This window comes from Squalius cephalus, assembly GCF_949319135.1.
Source record: "Squalius cephalus genome assembly, chromosome: 4".
Taxonomy (NCBI): domain Eukaryota; kingdom Metazoa; phylum Chordata; class Actinopteri; order Cypriniformes; family Leuciscidae; genus Squalius; species Squalius cephalus.
Genome location: NC_137125.1, coordinates 5,952,521 through 5,975,329, shown reverse-complemented (window position 1 = coordinate 5,975,329; position 22,809 = coordinate 5,952,521). Strand labels below are relative to the sequence as shown.

Genomic DNA, 22,809 nt, shown 5'->3' with positions numbered 1-22,809 from the left:
GAATGCTCTGCTAGTTAACTGGAGATGTTTATTTGTATTGGTACATTCGTGCCGCGAGATGTTTAAAAAATGGTGGGGACATGTCCCACCCGCAAATTACGCCTATGCCATTCATCTCCATCTAATCATGGTTTTCAGCTTTCTCTTTCTGATAATTGTATAGTTGTATCGTATCATGGTGTATAGCGATATGACCCAGCACCCAAAATACTATCAGAACACTCCAACACAGCCTCCATTCTTCACGAAAGATGGATAAAAAAGCGCACAGGAAACAAAAACCTTGAAAAAATTATATACACCCTGTTAAATCACAGAGATGCCGATTCGCACGGGACTAATATTATCACAGGACCTCAGTGTTCGCAGAAATATAGTAGGTCATTTGCGGGGGAATTTTTACTTTACAAATTACAGACATGGCCGATTCGCATGGGATTAAGATCACAGACAACCTCCGCAATTATTACAAATTACTAGAGGTCGCCAGGTAATACTAATCCCGTGCGAATAGGGCTTTAAAGTTTGTTCTTGACAGACTTCAGTAAACAGACGGAACTCGGTGTGTCGCGTTGGAATGCTACCTTCCTGGTAAATTCGAGAGAAACTTACTGCCGCAAGTAAACAAAATGTCATAAAATACACATCTTAATGTATATGTTCAACGTTTTCTTTATAGCAGTTTGAAAGAACACATATTGAAGGAGTAAACTAGCCCAAAATCTCAAAACTGACACTGGATGAAAAATCTATTTTTTTTGCCTATGTTTTTTGCCACACTGGAGAGAAGGCTTCTCTCCAGTGTGAAGTCTCATGTGAACGCAGAGGCTAGTGTTATACGTAAAACTCTTTCCACACTGATGACATGTGAATGGTTTCTCTCCAGTGTGACTGTTCATGTGACACCTAAGGTTTTGTTCTGTTGTGAAGCTCTTTCGACACCGTTGGCAGATGAAAGGCTTTTCTCCAGTGTGGATTCTCATGTGATACCTAAAGTTTTGTTCTGTTGTGAAACTCTTTCCACACTGTTGGCAGATGAATGTCTTTTCTCCTGTGTGAATTTTCATGTGAGTCTCAAGATTTCCTTTTTGTGAGAAGCTCTTCCCACACTGTTGGCATGTGTAAGGCTTCACTCCAGTGTGAACTCTCATGTGAACGCAGAGGTTACTGATATGAGCGAAACTCTTTCCACACTGATTACATGTGAACGGTTTCTCTCCAGTGTGACTGTTCATGTGACACCTAAGGTTTTGCTCTATTGTGAAGCTCTTTCCACACTGATCACATGTGAACAGGTTCTCTCCAGTGTGGATTCTCTTGTGGCAATCAAGATTTTTTTTATGTTTAAAACTCTTTCCGCACTGATTGCAATGGTAAGGCTTCTCTCCAGTGTGGATTCTCATGTGAACTTCAAGGCTTTGTTTTTGAGTGAAACTTTTTCCACACTGATGGCACGTGAAAAGCTTCTCTCCAGTCATTAAATCATGATGTTTCTCAAATTGATTTTCCTCTTCAGTTTCATTCAGTTGTTGACTCTCCTCTTTGAGCGCCATCTTGTCTAAAATGAAAAAAAAAAAAAAAAAGTAACTCCCGTTTAATGGCACAAAGCAACAGAAATCAAAACCACAACAAAGAACCAAGATAAAAACCAACAACTTGTATGCTAGATCCGATATACACTAAGCTACTGAAAGAGTAATCTCACAATCTCTTCTCAATATTAACTGTTCACTTTCATTAGAACATAAAAAAGCTGTAGTCCATGAAAGCTGGAAGTTATCAAACCCCTCATCACTTGACCCAGAATAATTGGTTTATTATAGATCAATCCCAAAATGTTAGAATAAAATATTGTCCACTCAACTATGCTCAGTTTTTCAGAAAAACAATATTCCAGTCAGAATTTAAGCCCCATTGTAGCACAGAAACTAAAGATACTAAAGTTAATTAGATATTTTGACAACAGAGACCACAACGTTCTCTGATGTTGATAATTATGTTATTAAATTTAAATATATTAAATATATAATTATGCAAACACAAATATGGTGTGCCACAAGGCTCAGTATTAGGTCCTCTGCTTTTCTCATTGTTTATGCTTCCCCTAAGGGACATTGTCATTCACTGTTATGACAACAATACTCAGTTTTACACTGCTAACTTAGAGTAGTGAAGTTTTGTCCGGTTATATTAATAATGATATAAATGATGGGATGACTAAGGTGTTAGATTTTAGCAAATGTAATGTTATCTGGGTGTCTAGAGATATAAACAAGTTAAATGTAAGACTTTTTAAGACCTTTTTAATACCAGCTTATATGATATTTAAGACCAAACCTGCAATGGAAACCATATAATCAAAAATGTTCATTTTACTCAACAAGTGTCACGGCTGTATACTTTGTATTGTCGTCTTTGCCGTGTCTGGGTGTGTTTTGCTCCTCCTACAGGTGCACTGCGGAGCTGAGGTAATCAGGTGGATTGGGTGCACCGGTGCACAGGTGTGCCTGTCAATAAAAGCTTCCTGTTTGGTGTCCTTAGTGAGCGTTCCATTCTGTCACATCGATCCTTGGCCAGGACCGAGATGTTGATCGGCATTGTGGCGTATTGCGAGAACTTGAGAGACAGTCTTTGTTATAAAGAATGTGTAAATAAAAAGAGTATTGTAACCGCCGTAAACGTTTCCTCCTCCTTCATTGTTGCTCCCTAATAAGGGCGTAACAACAAGAAACTGCAAATTTTTTCATATATACAGTTGCAATCAGATATATTCAACCCCCTAAAGATTTTAAGGATTTATCAATTAAAGTTTTTTCAAAGAGCAAGATTCTGCATTGGATGATTTCTTGATGAGTTGATAAATAAAATCCATCCATCCATCTTCTTCCGCTTATCTGGGGCCGGGTCGTGGTGGCAGCAGTCTAAGCAGGGATGCCCAGACTTCCCTCTCCCTAGACACTTCCTCCAGCTCTTCCGGGGGGACACCGAGGTGGTCCCAGGCCAGCCGTGTTCCCAGCGTGTCCTAGGTCTTTCCCAGGGCCTTCCCGGCCTTGAACTCCTCCACTTGAGGCAGGAACTCTCCACCAACCTGAAGCGGGCAAGCCACCCTTTTCCGACTGAGAACCATGGCCTCGGATTTGGAGGCGCTGATTCTCATCCCAGCCGCTTCACACTCGGCTGCAAACCGTCCCAGTGCATGTTGAAGGTCCTGGTCCGATGGGGTCAGCACGACAACATCATCTGCAAAGAGCAGAGATGAGATCATGTGGTCCCCAAACCTGACACCCTCCGGCCCCTGGCTGCGCCTAGAAATTCTGTCCATAAAAATTATGAACAGAACCGGCGACAAAGGGCAGCTCCAACATGCACCGGGAACAAGTCTGACTTACTGCCAGCAATGCGAACCAAGCTCCTGCTCCGGTCGTACAGGGACCGGATAGCCCTTAGCAAAGGGCCCCAGACCCCATACTCACAGAGCACTCTCCACCAGATGCCGCGAGGGACACAGTCAAATGCCTTCTCCAAATCCACAAAACACATGTGGATTGGTTGGGCAAACTCCCATGAACCCTCCAGCACCCTGGAGAGGGAATAGATCTGGTCCAGTGTTCCACGACCGGGACGAAAACCGCACTGTTCCTCCTGAATCCGAGGTTCTACTATCGGCCGTATTCTCCTCTCCAGTACCCTGGCATAGACTTTCCCGGGGAGGCTGAGAAGTGTGATCCCCCTATAGTTGGAGCACACCCTCTGGTCCCCCTTCTTAAAAAGAGGGACCACCACCCCGGTCTGCCAGTCCAAAGGTATTGTTCCCGACCGCCACGCGATGCTGCAGAGGCGTGTCAGCCAAGACAGCCCCACAACACCCAGAGACTTGAGGTATTTGGGGCGGATCTCATCCGCCACCGAGGAGTTTCTTGACTACCTCGGTGACTTCAGCCTGGGTGATGGATGAGTCCACCTCCGAGCCCTCAGCCTCTGCTTCCTCAATGGAAGACGTGATGGCGGGATTGAGGAGATCCTCGAAGTATTCCTTCCACCGTCTGATGACATCCCCAGTCGAGGTCAACAGCATTGGTATGGCACTGCTTCCCCCTCCTGAGGCGCCGGACGGTTTGCCAGAATCTCTTCGAGGCCGACCGATAGTCCTTCTCCATGGCCTCACCAAACTCCTCCCAGGCCCAAGTTTTTGCCTCCACAACCACCCGGGCTGCAGTCCGCTTGGCCTGTCGGTACCCGTCAGCTGCCTCAGGACTCCCACAAACCAGCCAGGCCTGATAGGACTCCTTCTTCAATTTGACGGCATCCCTTACTTTTGGTGTCCACCACCGGGTTTGGGGATTGCCGCCTTGACTGCAGTGGAGACCTTAGCGTTGACAATGGAGGTGGAGAACATGGTCCACTCGGACTCAATATCTCCAGACTACCTCGGGATCTGGTCGAAGCTCTGCTGGAGGTGGAAGTTGATGATCTCTCTGACAGGGGATTTTATGGAGTTAGAATCATGCCACAACCTCACACACACACAAAACGTGTTTTACTCACACCCAACGATTCACAAACAAACTCAGTGTGGTTTGCAAATATAAAACATCACTCACAAACTAATGCATTTTGTTCTGCAAATAAAAAACATACCTATCAAACAAATACAGTATGTTTTACATATACAAAGAAACGTATTTCTTCAATGACAAAAATATCCTCCAAGTACAAACTCAAATCTTTCAAGTACAAAAAAAAAAATCCTTCAAGTAAAAAAAAAAAACCTTCAAGTACAAAACAAAATTCTACAAGTACAAAACAAAATCCTTCAAGTACAAAACAAAATTCTACAAGTACGAAAAACTGTCACGTGACTTTTGGCACTAATTTTCTGCCTTGCTGATCCACACACAAATGCCTTCAGATCCACACGCATGCTAGTAAACGGTCATGTAATTCGCACTCCACAACAGCAGGTGGCGCTGTTACCGACTTGCTTTAGCGCCGCCTTTAACTGGCTGTCATGTCGTTCTTCTGTCCACATGAGGCGACCGGCTCAAATAAAATTAAAATAAAACCACTTTAATTAGGAGACTCTTCAAAAATATCATTTATTTCTGTAGAGCTGGACATTTCACTGAGGATCAAATGACTGAGTTCAACTTTGAGAATGAAACTAACCTGTTTGTGTCTCAGTATCATCATGTTGGACTCTGAATGTTTCTTCAATCTCCACGTCTTCACTCTCCTCTTTAATAAACGCCATCTTTATAATAGTGTGTCACGTGGATCTCAGTCGCTTCACCAGGAGTTTTTCTGTGTGTTTGGACACTCTGTCCTGTTTAAGAGGAGAATAATTAACAGAAAGAAAAACACTCAAAACTAAATCTCTGAGAGCGTCTCAATCAGATCTACTGCCATCATTTCTTGATGACGTAAGGAACCGATTAATCGGTTTTTGAAACGAACTGTCCAAAAGAACCGTTTCGCGGAAATGAATCAGATTTGACATTTCTACTCAAAACTAGCACTACAAATTAAAGGAACAGAGAATATACAAGCAATTCATATTTAGGCTTTTTTAATTCACGTGTATGTATTGATTTGTTTACTATATTTAATGGATTACACCGTCATTAAAACATTGTCAGTTGATTTGAAGAAGTTGTCATTCCACATGTGTGTGTTGTTATTCTTGTTGCATTTACATGCTGTGAATCAAGTGCTTCCAAACTCTACATTATTTGATTCAATTGAATCTCAATTGGTTTCGAAAATCTCTTTCTCTATCATAACTTGCCAGAGAGCAAACAGCGCGTTTATGATGACCTAATTCACAATATAGGGAGCTTAGGAACCTTTACTGCTACTCATTTGTGGATGTGCTTCACTGAAAACGGTTCATTATTTTTATTAGATACATTATAATTTTACATTAAAAATAATTAATTTCAAAGTTTTCTATATAATTGTACTGACGGGTTGTATTGATTTAAACACTTTAGATGATTAAAAGCACAAACCTTTCTTCAGCAGAATCACAGATGCAGGAGTGGCGCAGCCTTATGACATCATGTCACCCCACCAAAATAAAAGTCCTGTTAACATTAAATAGAAATTCACATACAGAAAACACATTCAAATGATAAGATAAAGGATTCATTCAAAGAATAAATTGCTGATTTGTGATATTCTCAATCATGAATAAAGTCAAGTATCTTGATCGTCATATTATAAAGGATTGGGAAAAAGTTTGTATTTGAAAACTAGGTTTTTGGTTGCAGAGTGCTCAACTATTTAAGTCCTTATCATAATATAAATATCCACCCGCTCGCGGTTAAAATTCACTCAGTGTTCACCCGCTACCCACCGACCCCCCGTGCCGAAGCCGCTGAATTTAGATCTCCTTTCCAGAGTCTCACATTAAAATTTGGTGTGACTGAGGATAACAAGTATACAATAATTGTATTTGTTATTTTTATCGGTAACACTTTATTGTGATGGTCCCTTTTAAACATTCTGTTGACTATAAGTAACAACTACATGTCAACTAACTCGCATTAGAGAATTAGTGGACTGTCTTCTTAATATCTGCAAACTCTTATTTTGATGCTCCCCAACATATTCTACTGACTATAAGAACATTTGCAAGTACTGTACATGTGAACTTTCTCTAACCCTAACCCTACCAGTCTACTAATTCTCTACTAGTACTCGATTGAGAGTTAGTAGACATGCAGGTGCAACGTTACTTACAGTCAACAGAATGTGTTGAAGGGACCATCAAAATAAAGCGGAACCGTTTTGTCTTATGATAATGTTAACACCTTAAATAATGTCACAAAGAAAAATGGGCTAAATCAAATCTGTCAATTAAAATGATATCTTCTGCCAGCGGCAGCATTTTTGATAATTTGCACAATTTCATGGTTCCTAGAATATTTTGTTGTATGAATGCAAGAACATGTTGTCAATAAAAGAAAGAAAAGAACCTCAGCTGTCAAACAACCACAACAACAATAAAAATTATTCTAATGTCATACTTTCTTTTTTAATCACCACTTGAATGTGGGTAAGAAAGCTTAAAAGAAATCTTGTCCAAGACTACATTCAGATTGATAATCAAAACAGATCACCCATAGGTCAACATTTCATTTGGTGATGTTCTGCAGTTTTAGATTTATATGCCGTTTAATAACTGATGAGCCCGTTAAATTACACGTGTATAAGCAATGCTTCCTTTGATTGCTCCTGCTTTTCTTCTCCACATGTGTAGGCTTCCTAATTAAAGCATACACATACTTATTTTGGTTTTGAAAGTAGTATACTAATAGCACACTTGAATAACCTTGTTTTTTAAAGGGTACTAAGATACAAAGAACACAGAAGGTCTCACATTTACATGACTTTTTTCATTTGTATTTCTAAGTGTGATGATTTTATTACACTGATCACCATTTAATTGTTTTTCTCCAGAGGGAATGTGCAGATGATTGCTAAAATTTCTCCTTTTCAACTTCTTGTCACATTGAGAAAAATGGCTATTTCTTTCCAGAATGAGTTTGCAAATGCTGTGTGAGGTTTGAGTGAAATGAGAAACTCTTCTCACACTGAAGACACTTGTAAGGCTTCTCTCCAGTGTGAACTCTCATGTGAATCTTTAGGTTTCCTTTAATCGTGAAACTCTTTCCACACTCATGGCAGGAGTACGGCTTTTCTCCAGTGTGAACTCTCATGTGAGTCTTAAAGTTTGCTCTATATATGAAACTCTTTCCACAGTCTTGACATATTAAACATTTCTCTCCTGAGTGATTCCTCATGTGAAGATCAAGGTGTAATTTAAATCTATAACTTTTTCCACACTGATCACAAGCAAACGGCTTCTCTCCAGTGTGAATTCTCATGTGATTCTTGAGATGTGTTTTTAGTGAGAAACGATTCCCACACAGAGAGCAGGCGTAAGGCTTCTCTCCAGTGTGAATTCTCATGTGATTCTTGAGATGTGCTTTTAGTGAGAAATGATTCCCACACAGAGAGCAGGCGTAAGGCTTCTCTCCAGTGTGAATTCTCATGTGATTCTTGAGATGTCCTTTTAGTGAGAAACGATTCCCACACAGAGTGCAGGCGTACGGCTTCTCTCCAGTGTGGATTTTCAAGTGAGTCTTCAGATGACTGCTTTGTGAGAAGCTCTTCCCACACTGAGGGCATACGAAAGGCTTCTCTCCACTGTGAACTCTCAAGTGGGTATTAAGGGTTTTTTTCTCTGTAAACCTCTTTCCACACTGAGGGCATACGAAAGGCTTCTCTCCAGTGTGAACTCTCAAGTGGGTAGTAAGGATTCTTCTCTGTGTAAACCTCTTTCCACACTGAGGGCATATGAACGGCTTCTCTCCAGTGTGGATTTTCAAGTGAGTCTTCAGATGACTGCTTTGTGTGAAGCTCTTCCCACACTGAGGGCATACGAAAGGCTTCTCTCCAGTGTGAACTCTCAAGTGGGTAGTAAGGATTCTTCTCTGTGTAAACCTCTTTCCACACTGAGGGCATATGAACGGCTTCTCTCCAGTGTGGATTTTCAAGTGAGTCTTCAGATGACTGCTTTGTGTGAAGCTCTTCCCACACTGAGGGCATACGAAAGGCTTCTCTCCAGTGTGAACTCTCAAGTGGGTAGTAAGGATTCTTCTCTGTGTAAACCTCTTTCCACACTGAGGGCATATGAACGGCTTCTCTCCAGTGTGGATTTTCAAGTGAGTCTTCAGATGACTGCTTTGTGTGAAGCTCTTCCCACACTGAGGGCATACGAAAGGCTTCTCTCCAGTGTGAACTCTCAAGTGGGTAGTAAGGATTCTTCTCTGTGTAAACCTCTTTCCACACTGAGGGCATATGAACGGCTTCTCTCCAGGGTGGATTTTCAAGTCTTGGCAGGTCAAAGGGCTCTCTTCAGTGTAAACACTCATCTGGACTTTAAGGTTTCTAAATTCTTCTTTATGAGTCTGTGAGCAACTAAAAGATGTCTCCCCAGTCATGAAATCATGATTTTTCTCTTCCATTTCATTCAGTTCTTGACTCTCCTCTTTCAGTCCCATCAGGTCTAGGGTGAACAGAAACAAAACCAAGTTAACACCAGTTTAATGGCACAAAGACATGAAAACATTTAGACATGTAAAACATCAAATCCAACAACATGTATGCTGAATCTTATAACCACTCAACAACTGAAAATGGTGCAACATGTAATCTCAGACCCTCTTATCAATATTATAATTTTTTTGCTTTCTTTAGGACACATCCCAAATACTTACAAGCTGGCAGTTATCAGACTTGTATTAGGCTAATAAAAACAGGCCCATTTATTTGTCATGTGTGATGCTTTACTTTAGCTTGATATTTATGTATATTCTATGGAGAAACTCCACCCTTGTTTGTCCCTTTTCTTGAGGGAATTGGGACAATCATCTGTGGTTTGTATTCGGGACCTGCTGAGGTGAGTAGGACATCGAAATCATGGGGCTTGCAGATGGAGCTCACAGACAAATTTTAGGAAGGTATGAATATCTCTCAGTCTTCAGGGGCTGATGCGGGCACTCCTGGAGGACGATGGCGAGTTATCTCTTGCATTGTCTGAGGTCTATGAAACTTCTTTCAAAACTAACATCTCAAACGAAGCTAACACACTGGCAGAACCCGGTGTCCTGTCACCGGACATACTGAGACGGATAAGAGTTTTATGAACCTAAAAAGGAATTTGCAGAGGGCAGTGACGCTCACTTAATTCTTGCTGAGAAGAAGAAACAAACCCTTTTAATCTTATATATTCTATATCTAACCACTTGAGACTTATATAAACACTAATTTTCCCATCTCATGATTTTCCTTTTATGTGGTTTGGCCTATGTCTTCATTTTAAACTCTTTTGGGTTAATGTTTCAGACTTTGCATACTATGGTTAACCAAAATCATATGGGTGGCATGTTTAGTATCTATAAACTCCAATCTTCATCCCCCATTTGTTAATTTACATTACATTCTGCTAACTTTGTGACGCATTAGTATTATAAAGAATCTTGAAGATTCTTGTGTTAAACATCCAATCAAACTACATGTTCAAAGGCCTGCTTGAACAAAGGGTCGTAAAGAAATTCCCTCCAAAGGAAAACACTTCTTATTGGCTCACACACATCTTCACGCTTTAAAAATCACTGATCACAAGATCAGCTCTCTTAGCCTCTTACTCTCTTATATATATATATGGCTGTGGCTATGTAACTATGGCTGTGTTATGGCTGACCTACTGAAAGACCAGGGTCAGGGGCACCATTTGGCTCTCCGTGCCACAAAGCATACCGCTGCCGCACTCGTTAAGGTTAACAAGGTTAATCAATAAGACTCTCTGTATGTTTCTGTGCTATTTGATGTTTGAAATCTAGCTTGGTTTGATCAAATGGAGGACAATCAACGTTGTCAGCTGGTTCTCCAGGCATGTGTTCAGTTTTGCAGCGAAAAACAAAAAGAGTAAAAGAACATAGGCGATCTTCTTCCTTAATACTCCATTATTGTGACATGTTTGTGGCTGCCAAGTTTCAGCTATAGAAGCACACAACATCTGGTAGGTGACGCTCACTCGCTCCAAGTGGATATTGCGGATATAACGTTAGAGGCAGCCCGATCAACAGTCGAAATATCAAACGAGTGATATTTATGATTTGGGATCGTGGGAGCTCTGATGCAATCGGGAGCAGTAAAATAATCGTATTGAGACCACACAAATGAGGACTTTTGGTTGGTTGAGACAAGTCTACATTACATTGGTAGCGATGAAATAAGCAACCATAGTTGACTAACGATGCTTTTGGGAAATGCACCCCTTGAGCATTTAGATCAGCCCAATTCTATTTCTTAATTGTTTTTCCCAATTTAATTTGTACATGTCATTTATTTAGTCACAAGTTGTGTAGTAGATAAAGAGATGCATGACATAGAATGATTGAAGACTTTGAGAATTAAACTAACCTGTTTGTTCCTCAGTAACTTCTTGTTTGACTCTGAATGATTCTTCAATCTTCATGCCTTCACTCTCCTCTTTAATAAATGCCATCTTTATAATAGTGTGTCGCTTCACCAGGAGTTTTTCTGTGTGTTTGGACACTCTGTCCTGTTTAAGAGGAGAATAGTTAACAGAAAGAAAAACACTCTAAACTAAATCTCTGAGTGTGTGTCAATCAGATCTAGTTCAGTAGTTCAGTTCACTGGTAAGAGAGTCAGTCACAGAGAGAGAGAGAGTTAATGGACTTAAATGATCTGATTAGACTAAAACACTCAAAACTAAATCTCTGAGTGTGTGTCAATCAGATCTAGTTCAGTAGTTCAGTTCACTGGTAAGAGAGTCAGTCAGAGAGAGAGAGTTAACCCCCTGGGGTCGGCTATCGCGCCGGCGCGATAGGCTCGTTTTTTTCCGTATGAGTGCAAAAAAATAAAAAATAAAATATTCATTTTTATCTTATATGCTTGTGTTATACATCAATCGATCCTGTTTAGTGTGTATTTTTTTTGTGTATGCTCATAATAAAAACAAAGTGTTGTGCTTTTCGCCAAATAAAGAAAAATAAACATGATGCGAGTTCTGCCTACTCTCCGTCAGTGAAGTCAATTCTGAAACGCGTCCGAAAATGAACTGTAACTCAGCGAATACTCAGTCAAACAGGCATACAGTCACACAGGCATGAAGCTTGAATTCTCTTCTTTTAAATGAAGTCATTTTTATAAAAAACAAATATTCACAGTTTATATAATATGTATGTAAAGAGAGAGATGTCAGTCGTTCTCATCTCAGCTAATTAAGTTTTAATGTGACTCCGCCTACGGAGACCGCGCTATTCAAACGCAAATGTGAGGCGATCCATACAAACCTGTGAAACGCCCACATCCGCTGGATAAGGCCGGTGAAACACTGGATGCGTGGCGTAAGCGTCTCAGCTGCGTGGTGTGTCCGTTTTTATTTCGGCTCCCATGTTAACAGTTTAGAGTTTGCATACTGCCTGTGTGAGACGCGCGTCTCAGGCGCGGCACGAGCCGCGTGGAAAACACGTGCATTCTAGAAATAGAACCGACGCCTATTTTTCACGCGACACGCAAGCGTCTTGGAAGCGTTTCCATGTAAAATTGAATAGGAAAATCTGTTTATTTGTCATTTTGACACGAATACATAGTAATAAATGTCCTTTTGATGTTTAAAAGTGTCTAGGTTTTGACATAAATGCAAATATAAATGTAATTTTACAAAATATGATCGATTTTCAAATACTGCTGTATTGAATGAACAGCTTTTAGCAAACTCTATTGCTATACTGAGATGAGGAATATATACTGTATGTGTTTTGTCAAAAATAAAGTCAACTAACTAATGAATCCTTTACTTTGAAATACGTATATAAAATGTATACTTTAGTTTTGAAAGACGTTGACTAGTTTTGAAAAGATTATAAAGTATGTATGTGCATGCATTATATATATATATATATATATATATATATATATATATATGTGTGTGTGTGTGTGTGTGTGTGTGTGTGTATATGAAGAGTTCAGATGCAAAAGCCTCTAAATGCCATCTGAAATTTTCTCCTAGAATGATCATTTTTATGAAGCTTGTATATTTAAGTTAGCTATAGGTGACACACCTGAATGAATGGCTCATTAAGTATGCAGGAACGTAGTCTCACCAGGTGTGAACTACTAAATATGCATGATGCTGTTGGAGCGTTTACGCCCCATCCGCATATTGGCTTTCCAAACTAAAAGTGTTTCACAAAACTAAAATCAATGTATCGTTTTATGTGAATGATTAGGCAGGATGATTTTCACATCATTTTGAAGAAAAAACTGTAGGCGATGACATCCATTAGTCAAAAGTCTTATTGCCAGATATTTAGTATGTGTTTTGTGGCCTTATTTCAGAAACTTTCATTTTTAGTTTTTTCGATAACCATGCATAAACATTATTCTCTCAAAAATGAAAACATGTACATACATGTGGCTCACATATTATGGAAGTCCTGTTTGTGCTATATAGAGTGAATTTACACCTTTGCCATTAATATGTTTATAAGCAACTGAAAAAAACACAAATGTCAGGGCATGTCAGAACATCTCAAGGACCCCAAAAACACCCCAGACCCCAGAGGGTTAATGGACTTAAATGATCTGATTAGACTAAAAACACTACACTAAATCTCTGAGTGTCTCAATCAGATCTAGTTCAGTAGTTCAGTTCACTGGTAAGAGAGTCAGTCAGAGAGAGAGACTAAATCTCTGAGTGTGTGTCAATCAGATCTAGTTCAGTAGTTCAGTTCACTGGTAAGAGAGTCAGTCAGAGAGAGAGTTAATGGACTTAAATGATCTGATTAGACTAAAAACACTCTAAACTAAATCTCTGAGTGTGTGTCAATCAGATCTAGTTCAGTAGTTCAGTTCACTGGTAAGAGAGTCAGAGAGAGAGAGAGAGAGAGAGTTAATGGACTTAAATGATCTGATTAGACTAAAAACACTAAACTAAATCTCTGAGTGTGTCTCAATCAGATCTAGTTCAGTAGTTCAGTTCACTGGTAAGAGAGTCAGTCAGAGAGAGAGAGTTAATGGACTTAAATGATCTGATTAGACTAAAACACTCTAAACTAAATCTCTGAGTGTGTGTCAATCAGATCTAGTTCAGTAGTTCAGTTCACTGGTAAGAGAGTCAGTCAGAGAGAGAGAGTTAATGGACTTAAATGATCTGATTAGACTAAAACACTCTAAACTAAATCTCTGAGTGTGTGTCAATCAGATCTAGTTCAGTAGTTCAGTTCACTGGTAAGAGAGTCAGTCAGAGAGAGAGAGTTAATGGACTTAAATGATCTGATTAGACTAAAACACTCTAAACTAAATCTCTGAGTGTGTGTCAATCAGATCTAGTTCAGTAGTTCAGTTCACTGGTAAAAGAGTCAGTCAGAGAGAGAGTTAATGGACTTAAATGATCTGATTAGACTAAAAACACTCTAAACTAAATCTCTTAAAGAACGTCTCAATCAGATCTAGTTCAGTAGTTCAGTTCACTGGTAAGAGAGTCTTAATAGTCGGGGAGCCAAAGTCTCAAAAGCTCAATAAAATGGGTTGAACCTGACATGGTCTGCCATACTTTTTATTTGTGTTTTTTCTGTTAACTTTGACCCTAAGAACCAATAATTGGAGGGTCAGCTCTGCCGGAAATATCGCGAAAAAATTGTGGCCATTTTAGTGTATGCACCCTTTATTTTTAATCAGAAAAATGTGAAAAATGATTTTTTTTCCCCCTCAAATCCTCAGTGGGTTTGGTAGGCTGTCAATAAATGCATTCCAGATACACAGAACACATGTGCTGACAACATCCACTGAAAAAATAACTCCTAAAACACATTTCTACATGATTTTGCATCAATTTAATGCAAAAAAAATCACTTTTTTCCAATATTTTCGTCTTTACTTCATTGGCAATCAACTATTCCCCCAAGTTATGACATCAGTCAATATGTCATTCTTTTCACCAAACAGTATACTTATTCCACAGAAAAAAATCATAAAAATCCAACCAAAATCAATGGATCTGTGATGATTTCACTAATAGTTGATCAGCAGGCTCAGAACCGCAATAGAATTGTAGGCTACTCTCAAAATTCCGAAAGACATACACTGTATAGTCAATGAGCCAGGGGGGTTGATCGGTATCATCGGGGGGAAAAATGCTATCATTGTTTTTTGGTAAGGTATACACCCCTAGTATTAGAAAAATCACTATAGCAGTGCAGGGGTGGTAGCGAAATCACTTTTTTCAGCTCATGAAGTTACTAACCCCCTAAGATAAATTCCGTTTTTGAAATCTGGTGTATATCTGGTTTAGGCTCATGCTAGAGATATTGCCAATATTCTATAATATGGTGCTTGGTATCGCTGGAAAGGGGACCTTTTAGGCTTTCATTTAAGTCCTGTACTGAATCTGTCTGACAAAGACAGAGGTCACATGACTTCTTTAAACCAGAAATAACACACATTTTTTCACAATTTCCGCCTAAACGGTATGCTTTCTTTTATCCCTGTGGCATGAAAGAACACCACGGACACAAAACTCAACAACTTCAATACTCAAGGCACTCTGATGACTCAGAAAATGTATAATATACCCATACTATTTATTTGTGAGAGCCTTAAATTAGACTTGTGCAGCCAGCACAAGTCTTCAAAATAGAATAGAGCCAATAGAATGGACAAATAGAATACCCTAGTCCAGGGCCAAATGGCCTATTTATTCATCTACAGTTGTAATAAAAAGTAATTGTTTCAATAGTGTTGTCAACATAACACTTGTAATTGGTTTAACAAAATGTTTCTATCATGTATTTTGATATTCACCCACTTTCAGTTAGAATGTCAGAAAGTAGCTCATGCACGGAATATTGATGGATTTTGACAAGGTTGACAAGGTTTTGTCAGTTTTGTGAAAAGATTGTTGGTTCAGTTGACTGGTTATAACAACACTACCAACTATGCCATCTTCAATCAACTTCCATTGAGTTCCAGGGGTATTAAATGTAAGTACAAAATACTTTTTCTCTTGTGCTTGTGAATTGGTGGGGAATAGTACCAGTAGCTAATGTAAGCTTGGTGTTTTTAGCAGGCTAGCTATCTAGCAGGTTAAACAGTATAACAGTAACTGCTACAGTGCAGTCAGGGCTTTCAAGTGTCACGTGACAGTCACTCATTTCGGTCTTTTGTCACGCCCTCTTGCCACACATTGCATTTCTCACGTGGAAAAACTATTTATAATATATTTAATATGCCGCAACACCCAAAATGTCTCTGGCCGTGCCAGTCTCATTATGGAACCGGCAGGAATCAATCGCTGTAAAAATCTATTATTGTCTATCCATTATAAAAGTGCATTTATCCATTATAAAAGTGCATCTGTCCATCATAAAAGTCCATCTGTCCATCATAAAAGTGCATCTGTCCATCATAAAAGTGCATCTATCCATTATAAAAGTGCATCTCTCCATCATAAAAGTCCATCTAACCATTATAAAAGTGCATCTGTCCATCATAAAAGTACATCTCTCCATCATAAAAGTGCATCTATCCATCATAAAAGTCCATCTATCCATCATAAAAGTGCATCTCTCCATCATAAAAGTGCATCTCTCCATCATAAAAGTCCATCTATCCATTATAAAAGTGCATCTCTCCATCATAAAAGTCCATCTATCATTATAAAAGTGCATCTCTCCATCATAAAAGTGCATCTGTCCATCATAAAAGTGCATCTCTCCATCATAAAAGTGCATCTGTCCATCATAAAAGTGCATCTATCCATCATAAAAGTCCATATATCATTATAAAAGTGCATCTATCCATCATAAAAGTGCATCTGTCCATTATAAAAGTGCATCTATCCATTATAAAAGTCCATCTCTCCATCATAAAAGTCCATCTATCATTATAAAAGTGCATCTCTCCATCATAAAAGTCCATCTATCATTATAAAAGTGCATCTATCCATTATAAAAGTGCATCTATCCATCATAAAAGTACATCTCTCCATCATAAAAGTACATCTCTCCATTATAAAAGTGCATCTATCCATCATAAGTGCATCTATCCATCATAAAAGTGCATCTCTCCATCATAAAAGTGCATCTCTCCATCATAAAAGTCCATCTATCCATTATAAAAGTGCATCTCTCCATCATAAAAGTCCATCTATCATTATAAAAGTGCATCTCTCCATCATAAAAGTGCATCTCTCCATCATAAAAGTGCATCTGTCCATCATAAAAGTGCATCTAAGTGCATCTGTCCATCATAAAAGTGCATCTATCCATCATAAAAGTGCATCTATCCATCATAAAAGTGCATCTCTCCATCATAAAAGTCCATGTGTGAACAAGAGCCACATCTCAGACTGAGAAAATCATAAAAGTCCATCTATCATTATAAAAGTGCATCTCTCCATCATAAAAGTGCATCTCTCCATCATAAAAGTGCATCTGTCCATCATAAAAGTCCATCTATCCATCATAAGTCCATCTATCCATCATAAAAGTGCATCTATCCATCATAAAAGTGCATCTGTCCATCATAAAAGTGCATCTGTCCATCATAAAAGTGCATCTCTCCATCATAAAAGTCCATCTATCCATCATAAAAGTGCATCTGTCCATTATAAAAGTGCATCTATCCATCATAAAAGTCCATCTCTCCATCATAAAAGTCCATCTGTCCATCATAAAAGTGCATCTGTCCATCATAAAAGTGCATCTCTCCATCATAAAAGTCCATCTATCATTATAAAAGTGCATCTATCCATTATAAAAGTGCATCTATCCATTATAAAAGTGCATCTATCCATCATAAAAGTCCATCTATCCATTATAAAAGTGCATCTATCCATCATAAAAGTCCATCTATCCATTATAAAAGTGCATCTATCCATCATAAAAGTCCATCTGTCCATCATAAAAGTGCATCTGTCCATCATAAAAGTGCATCTCTCCATCATAAAAGTACATCTGTCCATCATAAAACTGCATCTGTCCATCATAAAAGTGCATCTATCCATCATAAAAGTCCATCTATCCATTATAAAAGTGCATCTATCCATCATAAAAGTCCATCTGTCCATCATAAAAGTGCATCTGTCCATCATAAAAGTGCATCTATCCATTATAAAAGTGCATCTATCCATCATAAAAGTGCATCTCTTCATCATAAAAGTGCATGTCTTCATGTTCATTTTATGAAGTATACTTAAGTAATTTTCAAGTATATTTTTTAAGTATACTTTATGTAGTAAGTATACTAATATCAATGTGTACTTGTAGTAAAATTGTGTACTATTTCAATACTGCTTGGGACTAAATTGGCCCACTTTTAGTATTTGTAAAAGTACACAACTAGGTTTCTAATTTGTAATGCATCTGTACTACAAGTGAACTTATAGGCTAAGTATACTAGTAGTTTACTATTTTAATAAAAGTAGTAAATTTTTTAGTTTATGAAAGTACACACTGATGTGTACTCTCAGTAAACTACTAGTTTCATACTGCAAGTATACTTGTAACTTTTCTTTAAGTGAACATAACATTATACTTTGCACTTGAAAAATACCTTTAACTGTACTTTAATTTTAAAAACATTTTATTAGTTTCATGCATTCTTTTTAATCAACACTTGAATGTCAGTAAGTTTCATAAAGAAAGGAAACATTTTAAACAAAAAAGTTGAATTAGAGTAAATTGCTATACACTACCAGTGGAATTCAGATATGCAGAATTAGAAACATATCAGTTTTATATCAATATTCTAATCAATATTTTCAAACAATGTAAGTTTCATAAGACTGTATATGAAAAAACTATGTAAAAAAAGTATATTTAATTGACTACTCAATCAAAAGAGTTAACACAACTACAAGACAAGTATACTTTGAATTCTTGATTATTCTTTTAAGTATATCTGGATCAAAAGATTGAGTTCAAGTACAGGCCAAATATACCTGGGCCCGTATTCATAAAGAATCTTAATGCAAAGGGTAGCTCCTAGTGACAAAATTCTAAGAAAATTCTTAGAAATGTGGGCGTTTACTCTTAAAATTAAAGAACAAATCCCAGTAAAGAAAAATGTAATTCAGAAAGCATCTTAACCCTTAAAAGAGGTCTTAAGGTCAAAATTGTTAGGAGAACATGACAGAAAGACCAAGGAGAAGAAATGTGTTGCAGACAATGGATGACAGTGAGTTAATTAGACGCTACAGATTAGATCGTGCAGGGATCATGTTTGTGACTGATCTTAGAGACGCGCTAACATCTCCGACACAGCGCAGAAATGCCATAGCGCCAGAAATTAAAGTAATCACTACATTACGATATTTGGCAACTGGGAAAATGCAACAATGCAGCAGTGTGTATAATGTACACAGTCACATGAAATTTCAAAGTGAAGGCTTAGAATAGACCCTATACTTAAAATCACTCTTTTTTTCCTTCTTGGACAACCAGCCAATCACAGTCTTCAAAAGATTGTGTCATACATAGTAACAGGGTCAGCCCCGCCTCCTCACTAAGATGAAAGTTTTTGTCTTTTCCTTACTCAGAGTTGCTCTCAGATCGGCCCTGAATCGCTCTTAAGCTAAGACTCCTATGTAAAAGTTTTTAAGCTAAATTAAGAGTTTTCTGAGAGGATAAGAGGATTTTCTGAGAGGATTTTCTTAGAATCTTTATGAATACGGGCCCTGGACTTTTCTCTCAGTATAAATCAAGTACACTGAAGTGTAATTTTAAGTATATTTCTGAGAAGTACATTGTTACGATTATGTTTGTGTGCTCATGATCTGTGTCTTGTTGTTAGATTCTGATTGGCTTCGGATCCTGACAGTCTGCTGGGATTCGTTCGTCTCCATGACGCTCTGCCGGAAGCTGGCTATAAAAGGCGACGCCAGCTGTCTATAAGGAAGGGCTTTGGCTGGGCTTTTGCTGTATGTGCGCGCGCGCGCCTTCGTAGAGATTTATTATGTAGCCCTGTGTCCCTCATTCGTTGTTAATTTGTTTCTTTATTTAGTTCTTTAATTCTTGTGTCTAGTTCTGATTGGTTATGACTGTGTGTTCTCATGCTCATTGAAGAGCAAGCTAGATTGTCACGTGACATACATCGTGCTACACGTAGCGTATTTTTTTTATGTATTAGTTCATTAGTTTAGGGAGTGTTGCCTTGAGTTGTAGTTTTTGTTTGTTAGTTAGTGGAGGTAAGTTAAGGGGTGCGTTAGCACGCCGAAGATGTTTCTTTTTGGATTTTTCTTTGATTTAGCTAGGTTAGATTTCATGGTTATAGTTAGAGGTGTTTTGTTTTGTTTTGTTCTTTGATTTGGGCAACACTCGTGCTCTTCATTTTATTTGGTGAACTTCATTGTATTTTTCTTTATGTTCGTTGACTATTTATAGTCGGAACCATTTAAAGTTTTTTTTTCTCATTATGTTTATGGGCTGGTAATATTAATAAATCCATGTACATATTCTGAATTCCTCTGCTTTATTATTATTCCCCACTTTTTGCATTGTACTTCTTAAAGATATTCAGTTGCAAAATAAATGTCACTCCCTTAATGTCCTTAGACAATATTAAATAATCTTGGGGTTTATTTTTGAGTTTGTTGTTGTTTTTTTATTTTTTTTATAATTTAAGATCAGATGCTGAAAGGAAGCTACTCAAAAAAAGGCACAAAGAAATGAAGACAGGTATAACTAAAATAGGTTTGCAACAACTAATCTGACAACTGATGATAAAATGTTCAAGTTCCATTTTCCATAAATATTTCATGATTATTGTATTGGTGTGAATATAATTTATTTCTTTAGGAGAATTGGAAATGGAAGCTGATGAGGTGCTAGAGGTGCCAGATGAGGTGGACATACAGTAAGGTGGGAGTTTTCCCTATTCCAAATGTTTTTATTTTTAGCATGTTAAATGTATGCTATTATTTGACTAGTATTTTATATTGAATAATATTAAACAAATTGCTGAGCAGATGCCAGCTGAGATCCTGAGATATATCCTCATGAATGTGGTCAAAGAAGATGGAGATGTGGCTTTCTTCAGACTGTCTCTGACGTGCAGGCTTTTCCATGACGTTGTTTGTGAGGCATCATTCAGAAAAGAGGCTCATTTTGCCTGGCTTGACAGTAAGTTATTTCATTTTATTAGTTTTATTTTATTTTTTACCAGTAGACAGTTCTACACATTACGTTTAAACTGCAAATGCATTTTAAGCTTTGCTCAAAATGTATTATTACTTTAAATCTCCTTCTTACAATAGGTGTTGTCAACTGGAGTGCATTCTCCAATGAGTACAAGGAGAGGTTTCGAGTGCCATATAAAGTGACGAGTTGCCTTTGCTGTGGGGACTTCCCGCCAGGCTATGTTGGAGATGGAAGGAAAGGAATCCTTCTTGCGTTTTACTCAACCAAAGACTTTGAAGGTTACTGCTCAGCAGACTGCTTCATCTGTGATGGGAATCACTATAGCCCCAAGGACAACTGAGTGACAACTACTTGATCTGACTGTTTAGATATTAAACTTTAATTATTTTCTTCTTTTCTTTTCTTCTTTTCTTTTTTCTTTTTTAAAAGTAAGTACATGTCCTGCAAACACTGAAGAGCAAATAAGTGGAACCTATGTACATATCAATATGGAAAAATGAGTCATTAAAGAAGCCATTAAAGAATTCTTAATGCTGTTATTGTTTTGCATTTTTCCCTTGAATGTGTACTGGTATGTTAAGTTGTTTACAGACCATATTGTATTGTAGCTTTAGGATTAAAATTACAGAGACAAACATTTTTGCTTCCACTAAACAGCAAATATGACCTGAATAAAATAAAATTGCTTAATTTTAAAATGTTCTATATACACACATAAAAAAAAAAAAATACTTGTGGTGACGACATGTTATTAATCCATCAAATTTAGGGTTTAAAATCGTGATTTAAAATGTTGTAAAATTAACTATTTTGCATGTATGTCGAGAGAAACTAGGATAACTTAATCACATTTATGTAAATAATTATTCATCAATAATTACGTATTACTATTTATCAGTACTACTACTACAAAGGTTAGAATCATAGGTTAGAACAGGGATGGGCAACTTCGGTCCTGGAGGGCCACTGTCCTACAGAGTTTAGCTCCAACCCTAATCAAACACACCTGAACAAGCTAATCAAGGTCCTCAGGATTACTAGAAAATTACAGGCAGGTGATTTTTTAAGGGTTGGAGCTAAACTCTGTAGGACAGTGGCCCTCCAGGACCGAAGTTGCCCATCCCTGGGTTAGAACATCTCAATTCAATATTGAGCATACATGTCACTTAAGACTAGCGCATGCGCATTATAACCCAGCGATCGGTACTGCGCATGCGTCTATGACGTCGCCAAAACACACCTCCATTCACTACGTATTGGATCTGATCCAGCTACGTCATCGTGCTACAGGCTGCAGCGAGGACTTCTTGGAACGACCGGTTTGAAGCGGCCCGCGAGTCAATTCCTCCCCCCCAAAAAAACAAAAAAAACTTCAGAAACAAAAATCTCAGCAATTACTTTTCCTGTGATAGAAAACACAAAATAGGCAAAGTGGCAAGCAGCACGAGTCCACGAGCCGTGAGAGCAGGGCGAGGCCAGTAGCGCGAGTGTTAATGAGTCACCTGCGCGACACACCGGTTTCAAGCTTCTCACTAATCAGCTACGGGGCGCATAAAAGGATCGGAACGAAGACAGCGGAGGACCAGGCATCATGGACTTTACTTTATGTGTGTGTGTGGTAGTCGTCCACAAGGGGCTGCTGCTTTTACTTTCGTTTTGTCATTTGCGTATGTATTTAAGTGGTTTAAACGTTTGCCGGTTCCCGCCTCCTTCTTCCCTGAACTAACTAACTAACCACGTTACATTTAATATAATAGATAAGTAAGGAATAATTGACTTCAGGCCGTTGAATTATTAGAAAACTCCGCTTCGCGTCGTGACCGCATTACCAACTCGGGTGTGCATTATTTTTCTAATAATTCAACGGCCTGAAGTCAATTATTCCGCTTATACTACAGTTACCAAACATTGTTCAGATGATGTATTTCAAGACGTTTGTAAAGTTTTTGTCATTAAAACGCTCTTGTATGTAGGACTAATTTCTTACGCATCTAATCCCATGCCTCCGTTGCTAATTCCAAAATGTCATTTTAGAGTTAGTAATGGAGGTTTGAGCCACTGATAGCAGACTAAC

At 38.3% G+C, this 22,809-nt stretch overlaps 1 protein-coding gene and 1 long non-coding RNA gene across 2 annotated transcripts in view; both read right to left on the bottom strand.

Moving 5' to 3' along the window:
- LOC307157255 (uncharacterized protein) overlaps positions 1–22,809 on the bottom strand; it is a 31,410-nt gene that overhangs the window by 2,897 nt on the left and 5,704 nt on the right. Inside the window, exons 2-3 of the mRNA XM_079869122.1 lie at positions 10,993–11,134; positions 7,606–9,073 (exon numbers count right to left, since the gene is read on the bottom strand). Of these exons, the coding sequence (XP_079725248.1) occupies positions 7,606–9,073; positions 10,993–11,077 (1,553 nt within the window). The 5' untranslated portion in view covers positions 11,078–11,134. The remainder of the gene's footprint in view (positions 1–7,605; positions 9,074–10,992; positions 11,135–22,809) is intronic.
- Positions 803–6,083, bottom strand: LOC307157298. The gene is made up of 3 exons (XR_013820919.1): positions 6,009–6,083; positions 5,167–5,323; positions 803–1,558 (listed from the first exon to the last, which is right to left on the bottom strand). It is a non-coding gene; the product is annotated as an uncharacterized lncRNA (long non-coding RNA).